General features: G+C 40.8%; 1 protein-coding gene across 1 annotated transcript in view; it reads left to right on the top strand.

Moving 5' to 3' along the window:
• nkain2 (sodium/potassium transporting ATPase interacting 2) overlaps positions 1-8,345 on the top strand; it is a 361,685-nt gene extending 353,340 nt beyond the window's left edge. The window contains exon 7 of the mRNA XM_055635679.1: positions 4,790-8,345. Within this exon, the coding sequence (XP_055491654.1) occupies positions 4,790-4,799 (10 nt within the window). The 3' untranslated portion in view covers positions 4,800-8,345. The remainder of the gene's footprint in view (positions 1-4,789) is intronic.
• Positions 8,346-13,363: the final 5,018 nt, after the last annotated feature.

Raw genomic sequence — 13,363 nt, 5'->3', positions numbered from 1 at the left:
GGAACATCAATAGCGGTGAAGCCTCAGCGATGGCAGTGGTGAAGCCTCGCGATGATGGGGCCTCGGCAGTGGTGGAGCCTCGCGGCAGCGGCGATACCTTGTGGGTCGACCCACAGTCGATGAGACCACCGTGAGAGGGGAGGGGAAGAACAATGGAGGACCCAGCGTGGGGGTCCGCCGTGAGGGAGGTGGGGGGAGAACAATGGACAATGGGGACTCGGTGTGGGGGAACTGGTGGGACGCTGGTGGGGCACATAAGGGGGAGCCAGCGTGCTTTGTAACTTTGTCAGTGACGTTGGTGGCTGCTATTTGTATACATTGTGTATGCAAACAAAGAATCTCACTGTACCTAGTCACATGTGATAATAAAGTATTCCTATTCCTATTCCTAACTGGTGCGATTGTGTTTATTTTCAGGGATAGTCTTGCTGAGCTTTATGCAAAAAATGTATTTCCCTGTACATGGTACTTGTGACTATAAGGAAACCATTAATTAATTACCTAACAAAAATCTCTGGCTTGAAATCCAAGCTGCACTTTGCATAGCAATGGAACTTCAAACTTCGAACTTTAATGGAAACTCCCTCCTCTTTTCCATCAGTTATCATTTTAAAAAGTATCAATATGTATCATAAGCCCTTCCTGAAATAATGAACATTTTCATCACTCAGAGATGGTAATGTTTGAAATTATAATTAGGCGACCAAAATGTACACCATACTCCAGAATTACTCCAACTTGGCTTTTGGGGCAAACAACTTTAATGGAACCTCTTTTCCATTCATTACAGTCAGATCATGTTCCTGATGAAACAGTAAATGGTAGAAAGTCTACAAATGGCTTTTGGAGGAATCAGGAGATATGCAGATATGGCTGGAAACTGATCCCAAGCTTTTAGAAAGTTGAGTACCTCACTAATTAACATGGGTAGAAGTTTTGAAGTTCCATTGATATGCAAATAGCAGTGGATCAGTTTGGATTTCAAGCCTGAGATTTTTGTTAGGTAATGTATTTAGGGGGTCTTGATTGAACATGGGTGAATATTATGTTCAAAATCAACTCAGTCATGATTTCATTGAATTGCAGAGCAGACCCAGGGCTGAATAGACTCCTCCTGAACTTATGTTCAAATGCTGCTCCTCACCAGCAGTCAGATATACTATTCCTTGGCAACACTTAATAAACTGTTAGTGAGATATACAAATTTGCTATGGAGTCCCAGATAAACGCAGGCAAAAACCTCTGCTGATCTAACCACCTATCGGCATTCTTCATCCGATAAATCAATATTGCGAGGAGTCTTTCCTGCACCCTTCCTTGGGCTTATGTGTCCTTTGTAAATTGTGATTAATAAAATTTGTCGCATTATTCTAGTTGTAGTTTAATTCTCCATTATAAAAATTCTCTGTTATAAAAAATTGAGCACAAACCCATGCTGACCATGTCCCTAAATAATCAATTCTCTTCCAAATGGGAGAAAATTCTATACTGAAGAATCCTCCCCAATAGCTTCCCTATCACTGACCTATAATTCCCTACATTTTCTCTACTTCCCTTAAGTAAAGGAACAACGTTAGTTTCACTCCAGTCCCTCGTGACCTTGCCTCTGGCTAGATAAGAGGCAAATATTTTCTTCACGGCTACCACAATCTTCTCGCTTGCTTTTCTCAATAACCAGGGATCAATTGCATCAGGTCCTGTGGTTCTAGTCACCTTAATGCACTTCATGGGCTCCAACATCTCCTGCTTCTTAATCTCAAACTGCCCTTGCGTATTAGTTTTCTCCACACTGATCTCACTTTCCTCATGTCCTTCGCTTTGGTGAAAACTGATGCCAAGTATTCATCTCGCCTACATTCCCAGACTCCAAGCACAAATTCCTTCCTTCCTTTATCCTTGAAAGGTCCTACCTTTTCCCCGGTTACCCTCCTGTTTTTAATAAAGGTATAAAAAGCCTTGGGATTTTCTTTAATCCGTCCTGCTTTATGAGTGTGCTCTTTAGTTCTTATTGCCTCTCCTTGTTAGTCCTATCGGAATGACCTCAATTCATAAAAGTGAAATTTCATCTGTTTGAATAACCTGAAATCATCTATTCATGGTATTTACCACATTTCTAGGTTTGTGTTATTTGCACACTTTGGAAAGACAGCATGTATACCGAAAACCAGGTTCTCAATATATATATATATATAAATCAGTGATCTTTATCGTCACCTGGGTACACCGCTGCAGTATATAGATCACTACTACTCTCTGCTTTCTGTCCATCATTAAAATTCAGTCAATATACACAGATGATTTAATTCTTGTTTTCTAGTCAAAAGTTAATCAAATCATCACCCTCCAAGTTCAGGTCCAGCACACCTTGAACATCGTGATTTCTATAATATTCTCTGTTGACAAAATTAATTGATATCAAAGCAACACATTACCATTCTTTCTGTCTCCGTTCTCTTTGATTCAGGCCGAATATACCCAAGCTTCATCAACAATCCTTTTCACTGTAATCCTCAGCACTCATGTCTTATCGGCAATTCCAGTTTTCATTTTCAGTACACATCATACCATTGCTATGAGTCTATGAAATCCGCCACTAAAGTTAATCATTGAAGTTGAGACCTGGCAGCATGCCCTTGGAGCTGCATCAAAGAGGAAGTTCTGCTGTGCCTCCAGCAAAGTTAGGATGGCAGATCCCGTGAAATTATTTATTGTGTTGGAAAGGTAGCAGGAATAAAGGACAATGGCCATCCCATCAATCAGCCTTCAGCTCGTCCAAGCTGTGTCTGTCCCATGCATACAGAGCCCTATGATAAATCTGCTGTGTGTTGAGTAACCTATATTGGTGTATCTGTCATGCTGTTCTGTTGGGGAATAGGCACAAATTGCTGGAATAACTAAGTCTGAAGACCCTTAGTCTGAAGAAAGGTCTCGATCCAAATCACCACCTATTCCTTTTCTCCAGAGATGCCTGACCCACTGAGTCCCTCCAGCATTTTGTTTCTATATTCTGTTCTGCTGCTGGGTTCCATTTAGGGTTAAATAATGACCCCCAAATGATCTTCTGATAAATATTACATCTTATTACTTGGTTAGTGTAACAGTCTTGATCAGCTTCTTCCTTTTACAACATGTGCTTTCTCTGCTTATCAGCCCATTCCATATGTGCTATCTGCTTCAATTGATGAAAGCTCCAGTTGTCGCAGCAGATTATTTTTAGAATTTCAGTTTCATTGAAATTGAAAAAAGGGAGGTCACTAAGTTAAAATTAGACTAGAAACAAATAACTGCAGATACTGGATAATACACAAAAGGACACATAGTGCTGAAGCAACTAGGCAGGTCAGGCAGCATCTCTGGAGAACATGGATAGCTGAAGTTTTGGGTCAAGACCCTTCTTCAGACTGACTAAAATTAGGCTACCTATTCAGTCTATGAAGTGCTGACAGTCTCATGCAGAATCACTGTTAGTATTGTGATGGATATTCCTATGGGTATTACCAAAAGGGTACAAATGCAGCTGAAACCTATATTTACATCTGATCTCTGACTCCAACAGGTTTGAAGAGTTATGGGCCTGTCACTTAGGCGACATTTTAGGCGACTGCAGGAGATTATGCAGTCACCACATGGTCGCCACATGATCGCGGGTGGTTGCCGGGGAGTCGCCTTCATGGTCGTGAGGAGTTCCCGCATTCTGGGAACTAGTCGCAGCCTCATTATCGTCACCGAATGAAGCCGCCATGGAGAGTAGTGAGATTCTCGTGCCGTAGGTGGGTCACCAGGAGGTCCTAGTGGGTTGGCAGGAGGTCGAAGGTTCTCGTAGGTTCTCGTAAGTTGTAGCCGGTGCTGACCGGTGAATTTCATTGGCTCATTGGGGGAAAAAAAACGTAAGCAGGAGTTTTCAGAACCAAGGATAACCGACCGGTAATGTTAAATGGCCGCCGAGCTTCTCAGCCATGTATCTCTAGCTTCTTAAAAGTTAACTCCACTCCTTCTCCCCCCCTCTTTTAAAGGACTTACCGTACACTGTGCTTTAGCCATCTTAATTACAGCGCCAACCTTCCTGTTCCTCGCGGTATCACCTTGAATTTGCACCATGTGAACTTCACTCAGACAGCTATCCCCCCGTTTGCCCTGTCCCCCGCCTGCATAACATGCTGGTGAAGGAAGCATGTGTGTGTGTGTGTGTGTGTTCCACTCTGACAGTCGCTGTTCCAGTTGCCAGTTTTTCAGGCGATTGCCGGCAACTTGACAGTCGCCAGCAGTCGCCTGAAAAATCGCCTTAGTGGGACAGGCCTATTAGGCTCTGAAAAAACGATTTCTTAACTTGGATATAGTTTAGTTTAGAGATACAGCATGGAAACAGGCACTTTGGCCCACCGAGTCTGCACCGACCCGTACATTAGTTCGATCCTAGGAACAATTTACAGACCTATGTCTTTGAAATGTGAGGAGAAACCGTACCACCCAGAGAAAACCCATGCAGTCACAGGGAAAACGTTCAAACTCCATACAGACTGCACCCGAGGTCAGGATTGAACCCACGTCTCTGGCGCTGTATGGCAGAAACTCTACTGCTGCACTGCTGTGCCGCAGCATGCTGTTACCCTTCAGCATGTTCTGCTGGGTAGCAGGCTTTAGCATCAAATTCTTCATGGACTTTGGATTAAATCAAATGTGATGAGGTGCTATTATTATCAAATTATTATTAATTATTATTATTATTATTATTTGGAGTTTAAAGAATACTTGGAACTTTATTAACATCATTTTTAATTTATCATTTTAGGTCAAAATAAACTGGAAACTGGATGCCTTAAAATTCCCCTGACTTCAAATTTTTCAAACCTTAACTTCAAAGAATCTGGTGGTGGATGCTTTTGTATTGTTCAGTGTGGAGCACTGAACGTGTTCCAAGCTCAGAGATTTGGAATATCAGAAGACCCAACTAAAATGCAGACGTATGAAAGACCTCAAAGTTTTAAAACTGCACACAATAACCAGCAAACTTTCTGCTCTGTGTTTCTATGTGTTGACTGAAATAAGTGGAAGCTTGGTGCCAAAAGGATTGAACTAAAGTATCAGTGCCCTCTGCAGGCCAATGTAAAAACCTTACTGCACATATCTCTTGTGTGATTCCAGATTGCCAATTATAGCTGCAACTGTTCATCAATAAATTAGATTAACAGTTTATATTTAGAGGTCATTGTTAAAAATGCATTTCTGCTGGATTAGATACAAATGGTGAATTGAACCAGTGCCATGATTTTATTGAAGCTTGGGTGATGCTACCAAATGTGAACTAGTTCTTGTTCTAGCTTCACATTTGCCTTAATACATGCAGGTCTGAACATTACTAAGTAAATTTAAAAGTTTTGGGGGTGATGGGAGGGGGGGATGTTATAATGTTGAAACTGTTTCCCTACATAAATGCTAATGGAGTCAGTATTCTATGATAACATTGCTGTCATGGCTTTGCTGGAGACACTTTGAATTCCTCTGGCTCTTCAGAAAGTAGTCCATCTCATCTTGTTCTGTTCCTGCACAAAAATAAATGTGAAACTGTGGATGAAATAGGCTGTAGTAGTATATATGAATAGTTGAAAGCCTTTATAGGTTCCGTGAAAAATAGATGAAAGGCAAGAACCAAACAAAAGTTGGTAGTAGGGTATAGTCAAGACACATTTGTTTTTTTGTTCCACTGCTTCTGCTGTAATCCACCTAGTGTATATGGCAGCTGTTATGTTTTTTTAACACAGGAATACATGTACATTTATGTTAATTTATGCAAATTAAAGGCTAGAATTGTATTTACTGTTATTTTTATTACACCAGTCTGTTCAAGTACTTTGTGATGATCATCTTTGTTACTATCTGTATAAAAGAAACACAATTTTATTATATGTATTAACACTCTGTTGGTCCCATGGTGTTTTTTGAAACCAAATCTAGAGATTCTGTCAAACATTATATCTTAGCGATATTTGAGGCTCATGGTTGTGCTTTGTTAGGTAGTTTGGCGGTGCTATTAAGAACTAAACTATAGTAAAATGTACTTGTATTAATGTTCTACACTTGCCTGTTCAAACACCTGTTCATGCCAAGCACTTACATTTGATTCAAAATGTCACAGCCTTGAATTGTAATACTACAGGGCACAGTGATTGTTTCATTTTTTTATGTCACCAAAGTACTTCAGCTTTACCATTTTTCTTTAAGATAGAGGTTGAATGAAATGGTGAGTAAAAATAAGTTTTTAATTCTTGTTCATTATGTTGGGAACTGGTCCAAAGGCTGGGGTAAATGTTGCCTGGCAGGGAATCCACCATCTGTGCAATTAAGATGCGAGTCCCCAAGCCCGGATAATGTCTAGGTTGAGATCTTTATTAATACAAATAAAATTAATAGTTCATTAGATTATAAGAAAACTGCATTCAATCTCAGATTTTGTTGCCTCTGCTTGTAAAATGGAAACCTGGGCTGACCCATTTGGATTTTGTTATTTGACCTGAAATTGACTGGACGTCAAGGAGTAGAAATTCATCATGGGTGGATGCATCATACATACTTCTAGAAATGTAACTCCAGTTGGCAGTGCTACATTTACTAAAAATTTGCTTCAGTGCATTGTAATCTGGAATGAAATTTAGAGGCAGAGTGCAAGCAATGAAGTGACCGGTTTGAGTTACCAAGTGTCGACAATAATACATTTCTCGACAATAATACCCTCTGGCTTCCCATGATATGCTTAGCTTGTTATGTCAATGCAGTAAAATATGGTGCAGCATATATATCGACCCCCACTCAAGGTGAATGTCTACTCCAAAGAATAGAAATATGCATCAAGATAACCAAAGGTACATGGGCAATGTATGATATTTTTTAAATTAAATTTCACAATTTGTAAGGACTATATGAATCATTAGTAAGAAATATCTCACTAAAATAATGTATTTGCCCGACATTTTTGAAACAGTTGTTTTGATTTCAATATAAACTCACAGGCAGGATACCAATAGGATAGATTTCCATTTACACTGCCAGTTGAAAACAAAGGCATGAAAATCTGGCAGCTCTTTACAATGCATAAAATCAACTTAAACAGATTAGTGGCTTGATGGTGAAAATAGAAAACCACCCATTTTTAGCATATTTTAAAGAAATATTTATTTTTATAGTTGAAGACTATGCTGAGGAAAAATTGTTTCATGTTCAGTTATAAAAGTTAATTTGAACACTGATGGGTTTACACCAATGAAGAAATCACTAACTGGAGTCAGATTTAGCAGCGTTGTTTACGTCTTAAAAGCTGACTTTTGTTATCTAATCTCTTTCAAGAATGGGAGCACAGTCCCCATTTACTTGAACATCCTGATGCTGTAGGCACTTTTGGAAAAGCTTTTTTATTTAAAAAAATAAATGTTTCAGATTTAACATTTTGTTGTGGGACATGGTTTAATACTCTATTGCAGTAATGTACAAGAAAATGTAAATTTAAATGAAAATTTAAAATGTACCAACATTTTGTTTCATCAATATCACTACCCAGAATGAGAATTGAACACTTGCCCTTTTGTCATCAGCTGCAAACATCAATTTACAGGTAATTATGAACTCCATATGAATGAATGAGTGAATGAAAGAATGAATGGCTACATGAATGGGAAAAATTGCTCCTGTTCCAAGTTAACAAGTTTGATTATTAATGGTGTCAGATTTTATGGAATTATTGACTATCTCAGTTAAATTGAACATAATATTATTCATTCAAGCAAACCCCTATGTTGAGTAAAGTTTCTACCGGTTTGTTTCAGTGATCCTGCCTTGACATTAACCTTAGAAACTATAACTATTTCAATTTCCATGCGCATGTACAGTGCCAAAGACCTGGGTTCAATCGTGACCTCGGGTACTGTCTGTGTAGTGTTTGCATGTTCCTCCCGTGACTGTGTGGGTTTCTATCATGTGCTCTAGTTTCCTCCCACATCCCAAAGACTTGTGAGTTAGCAGTTTCATTGGCCTCTGTAAACTACTCCAAGGGTGTAGGAAATGGACAAAAAAAGTGGGTACAAATAGAACTAGTTTTCAAGGGTGATCGGTGGTCATTGTGGACTCGATACAAAATGTACACAGGCTGTATCTGTCAATCAAGCTTATGGTGCCAAATTTTAGTCCAGTCAAAAGCAAGAATTCATACTTTTTTCACGAACAATTCTTATAATGAAGAAAATGAGAAGGACTTTTTTCACTTCACAATCATCACAGATGTAATGCAGGAGGTAATTTGTTCCATTTTAACTCGTCTGTCAAGACAGAAAAACATAAGGATAGAGTTACCTCTTGAGTTAGTCATCTGCTCCCCACTTGATTGACACCTTGCACCCTATATTAATAACAGGAACATAGTGCCCAGACCTTGCTTCACAGAAGATACACAAAAATGCTGGAGAAACTCAGCGGGTGCAGCAGCATCTATGGAGCGAAGGAAATAGGCAACGTTTTGGGCCGAAACCCTTCTTCAGACTTTCACAGAGTACAGTTGTTCATAATGCATTGAAGGTCTCATTCATATTTTTTTAATGATGATCATTTTAATAATAATAATATCTTTTATTGTCATTGCACATAAGCGCAACGAGATTTGATATGCAGCTTCCATCCGATGTCATAACATAAATAACTAATAAAATTTAGATTTTGATACCCCGAGAACATGGATTGTAAAAAAAACAGTAAAATAGTCAAAACAATTGACTATTGCTGTAAGAAATTCACACTGTAAGCAATAGTTGCTTTCATTGAGGCAGTTTTATTTTCACATTAAGTCATTAGTGGCTGAAATAATTTCAAAATTTAAATTAGCTCCCATTGTCCATGAAATCATATTTTCTAATGGAGTGCATTCCTCTGGCAACAATGAACATTGGCAGAATTTGGGGGGGTGAGGCGGGGGGGGGACCAACTTGGTTTCCTTGTTTCTGGGAATTCTCTTTCTTACTTCAATGTCCAAGTTTATGTATCAGTCTAATTTCTCAAACTTAATGTCTTAATTCTACTAACTACAAAAGAACAAACTATCTATCTCAAAAATCTGACATCTGCAGTCTCTTGTCCAAACTCTATCTATCTCCAGGCCTCATCCTAAATCATGGGAATGGCCAGCAGAAAGTACTGATAGTGGAACATGAAACACAGCCTTTTCCATCAGGTCTGTTTAAAAAAAAATAAGACTTTACCGGTGTAATGCTAACTCACAAAGAAGATTGCAGCATTCAGTCCTCATTTTGTGCAGAGGAATCATTATCAAATGGGCTCTACTATTTTTCTCAGCAGCCAATGTAATATTGGTTTAATTGTGCCCACTCTTATTTGACATGTGCGCATATCAGAAGGGATTAACATTTTGTGCAGTCATATTACACCTCATTGTAAAATAACTCACAGGTAAGTCTGAATGTGAAGATTGACTCCCCGGATCAGAGGGTAGAGGGCATTACCACCCATGTTAATTTATCTCGGTAAGTGTTTGTAGATAACTGGAGACAAGATACTAAATGTTTAATCTATTAATTCCTTGATATTTTCAGAGGTCCATTAACCACCACTGAGCCACTGACAATTTTGGAGAATGGGGAAATGCTGTTGCATCTAAAGTCTGAGACTACTGAAATGGCCTGACTTGATATAATTCGTTTCCTTTGCAGCTGCTCCCATGAGGATTGTGCATGAGAAATCTTTTAAGTTTGGGAGATGATAGCAGAAAGAGACTCTGGGTGGTGTGAGTCAGGGACCAGTAGAATTGAAATGCAGGTCTACTCATAGTGATTGTTAGGGAGGATGAACCTAGTGTCAAGGGTCAGCAGCGAGATGGGGTAGGAATGTTAATAGTTAGAATATTGAGGGAGAGGTTGGGCATCGGTATTGTGAGATGGTACAGGGTGAGGGATGAGTTGTAGGAGCGAAACCAATCAGTAAATAATTTAAAGAGAAGGTAGACACAAAAAGCTGGAGTAACTCAGCGAGACAGGCAGCATCTCTGGAGAGAAGGAATGGGTGACGTTTCGGGTCGAGACCCTTCTTCAGACATTTAACGATAATCTGCTTGAATCAGAATCAGCGCAATAAAGGGCTTTCTCACGGTGTGACCTGACGCAAGAGTTTAACATCGTGGGAACCTTCTGCGATAGCAGTACGGCATTCGTGGACCACCGAGGACCTCCGTGGCGCTAACGGCAGGTAGTCGTGTAACTTTGTACGGTCGGGAGAAAATTCAAACATTTTTGAATTTCTCCAAGAGTGACTTGAGCAGTGTTGCAACATTGTATGAACGCAGATGCCAGTGCGATATCCGTGCGATATCCGTAATGACTCTTGCGGGTACCGTGGGAACTCCTGCGAACGGTAAACCCGGAAGCTTGACAGAAGGGACATAAGGTGAGTAAAAAAGGTGGTCTCAATATCGCCAATGGACCATGTGTCCATCGAGGACGTCCCACCTAATTGTCATTGTTTGAGAATCTTTTTCACAGTAAGACTTGCAGAGATGCCTCTCAGAAAAGCGCAAAGAAAGGGGTTAAAGAAAGTCAGAACTTTTTTAGCCATGCAGGTAAATGAGGAGGAGACTCAGCAAGAGAGACAGGTGGAGAGGCAAGAGGAGATGCCAGAGATACCACTGCCTGTGGGCTCCTTGGAGCAGGGAGAGGGTGATCAAGGTGGATTTGAGATTGCCTCCCCAGTAGCTGTTGCCTCCCCAATATCCTCAGCAGACGATAACATAAAGGTAAGATGGCAGAAGGTAAGGCCATATAACTTCAACAGGGAACAAGAGGGGGAACTGGTGGAGTGGTACCAATGCAATGAGATTATCTATGACAAATCCAGAGAGGATTATAGAAATAGGGAGAGAAAGCACAACCTGCTGGAGACGAAGGCTGCGAAGTATCCCGGGTGCTCATGTGAGTATCTATAACAATATATTAGTTTATGTACAGGAGAACAATTTAATGTTATCCATGATTTAAAAACATACAATGCTACAGATGTAAAAGTGCTGTTTTTGCAGTTACCTTTAATTTATCTTATAAGTCTGTCTGTTCCCTGCAGCTGCAATGTAAAAGTAGTGGCAGACAGACAGACAATGAAAATAACAACCAGCCTGTACTCATAGAAACATAGATAGAAACATAGATATTAGGTGCAGGAGTAGGCCATTCGGCCCTTCGAGCCTGCACCACCATTTAATATGATCATGGCTGATCATCCAACTCAGTATCCCGTACCTGCTGTCTCTCCATACCCTCTGATCCCCTTGGCCACAAGGGCCACATCTAACTCCCTCTTAAATATAGCCAATGAACTGGCCTCAACTACCCTCTGTGGCAGAGAGTTCCAGAGATTCACCACTCTCTGTGTGAAAAAAGTTCTCCTCATCTCTGTTTTAAAGGATTTCCCCCTTATCCTTAAGCTGTGACCCCTTGTCCTGGACTTCCCCCTCGAACCAACGTTGTATAGGCATGTCTGCAAATGAGCCAATTCTACGAACGGAGGATATTTATATAGTGTGTGAGAAAAAGTGGCATCATTTGTGCCACGTGATTAACTACACTACAGTCCACGATGGTCATTCACGATTAACGGGAAAGATCGGGAGACGGACAAGTCACTCGCACAAATGACAGAATTGCCGAGTACCGTGGGAACTCTTTATCTACCCCCCCTTATATCATGCGGAACTCGTGCTGGACCACGACCACTTCACTCTGGTGACATCTTGCGTCAGGTCGCACCGTGAGAACCAGCCATTACCTAGAACTGGCTCAGAGAGTTTCCCTTTAATCACGCATGAGCAAGGTGAAAGCTTCCCCTGCAGATTAAGTGATGGCAATATATGCAGTATGCATCCTTGGATGTAACAAAGAATGTTCCCTGTACATGATGCAGCAAAGACATGGAGCAATCTAGAACAAAATCTGCAGATTTCTTTATAATATGAATTCAGAACGCTTTTAAAATTGAAATTGCACATTGTAGCATTCAAAAAGTATTAATTAATCCAATTTCTGGGAATTTACCTGTTCTGAGCTATACAGTGCATTCAGTAAGTATTCAGACCACTTCACTTTTTCCACATTTTGTTACGTTACGGCCTTATTATAAAATGGATTGAATTCATTTTTTTTATCATCAATCGACACACAATACCACAGAATGAAGAAGCGAAAATAGGTGTTTTGACATTTTTGCAAAGTAATTAAAAAGAAATAACTGAAATATCACATTTACATAAGTATCCATACCCTTTGCTATGACACTCAAAATTGTCCATAGACCTCTGAGACAGGATTGTGTCGAGACACAGATCTGGGGAAGGGTATAAAACAATTTCTGCAGCTTTGCAGGTCCTGAGGAGCACAGTGGCCTCCATCATTCTTAAATGGAAGAATTTTGGAACCACCAGGACTCTTCACAGCGCTGGCTGCCCGGCCACACTGAGCAGTCGGGGGAGAAGGGCCTTGGTCAGGGAGGTGACCAAGAACCCGATGGTCACTCTGACAAAGCTACAGAGTCCTCTGTGGAGATGGGAGAACCTTCCAGAAGGACAACGATATCTGCAGCACTCCACAAATCAGGCCTTAATGGTAGAGCGGCCAGACGGATGCCACTCCTCAGTAAAAGGCACATGACAGCCCGGTTGGGGTTTGCCAAAAGGCACCTAAAGGACTCTCAGACCATGAGAAACAAGATTCTCTGGTCTGATAAAACCAAGATTGAACTCTTTGGCCTGAATGCCAAGCGACACGTCTGGAGGAAACCAGGCACCGCTCATCACCTGGCCAATACCATAACTACGGTGAAGCATGGTGGTGGCAGCATCATGCTGTGGGGATGTTGTTCTGCAACAGGAACTGGGAGGCTAGTCAGGATCGAGGGAAAGATGAACCGAGCAGAGTACAGAGAGATCCTTGATGAAAACCTGCTCCAAGGCATTCTGGACCTCAGAATGGGGTGGAGATTCACCTTCCAACAGGACAACAACCCTAAGCACACAATGCAGGAGTGACTTTGTGGCAAGTCTGTGAATGTCCTTGAGTGGCCCAGCCAGAGCCCAGACTTGAACCGATGGAACATCTCTGGAGGGACCTGAAAATAGCTGTGCATCGACGCTCCCCATCCAACCTCACAGAGCTTGAGAGGATCTGCATAGAAGAATGGGAGAAATTACCCAAACACAGGTGTGCCAAGCTTGTAGCGTCATACCCAAGAAGACCTGAGGCTGTAATCGTTGCCAACGGTGTCTCAACAAAGTACTAAGTAAAGGGTCGGAATACTTATGTAAATGTGATTTTTCAGTTATTTCTTTTTA

The sequence above is a fragment of the Leucoraja erinacea genome, chromosome 5 (genome assembly GCF_028641065.1).
Source record: "Leucoraja erinacea ecotype New England chromosome 5, Leri_hhj_1, whole genome shotgun sequence".
NCBI lineage: Eukaryota > Metazoa > Chordata > Chondrichthyes > Rajiformes > Rajidae > Leucoraja > Leucoraja erinaceus.
This window is presented reverse-complemented; position numbering and strand designations above follow the sequence as displayed.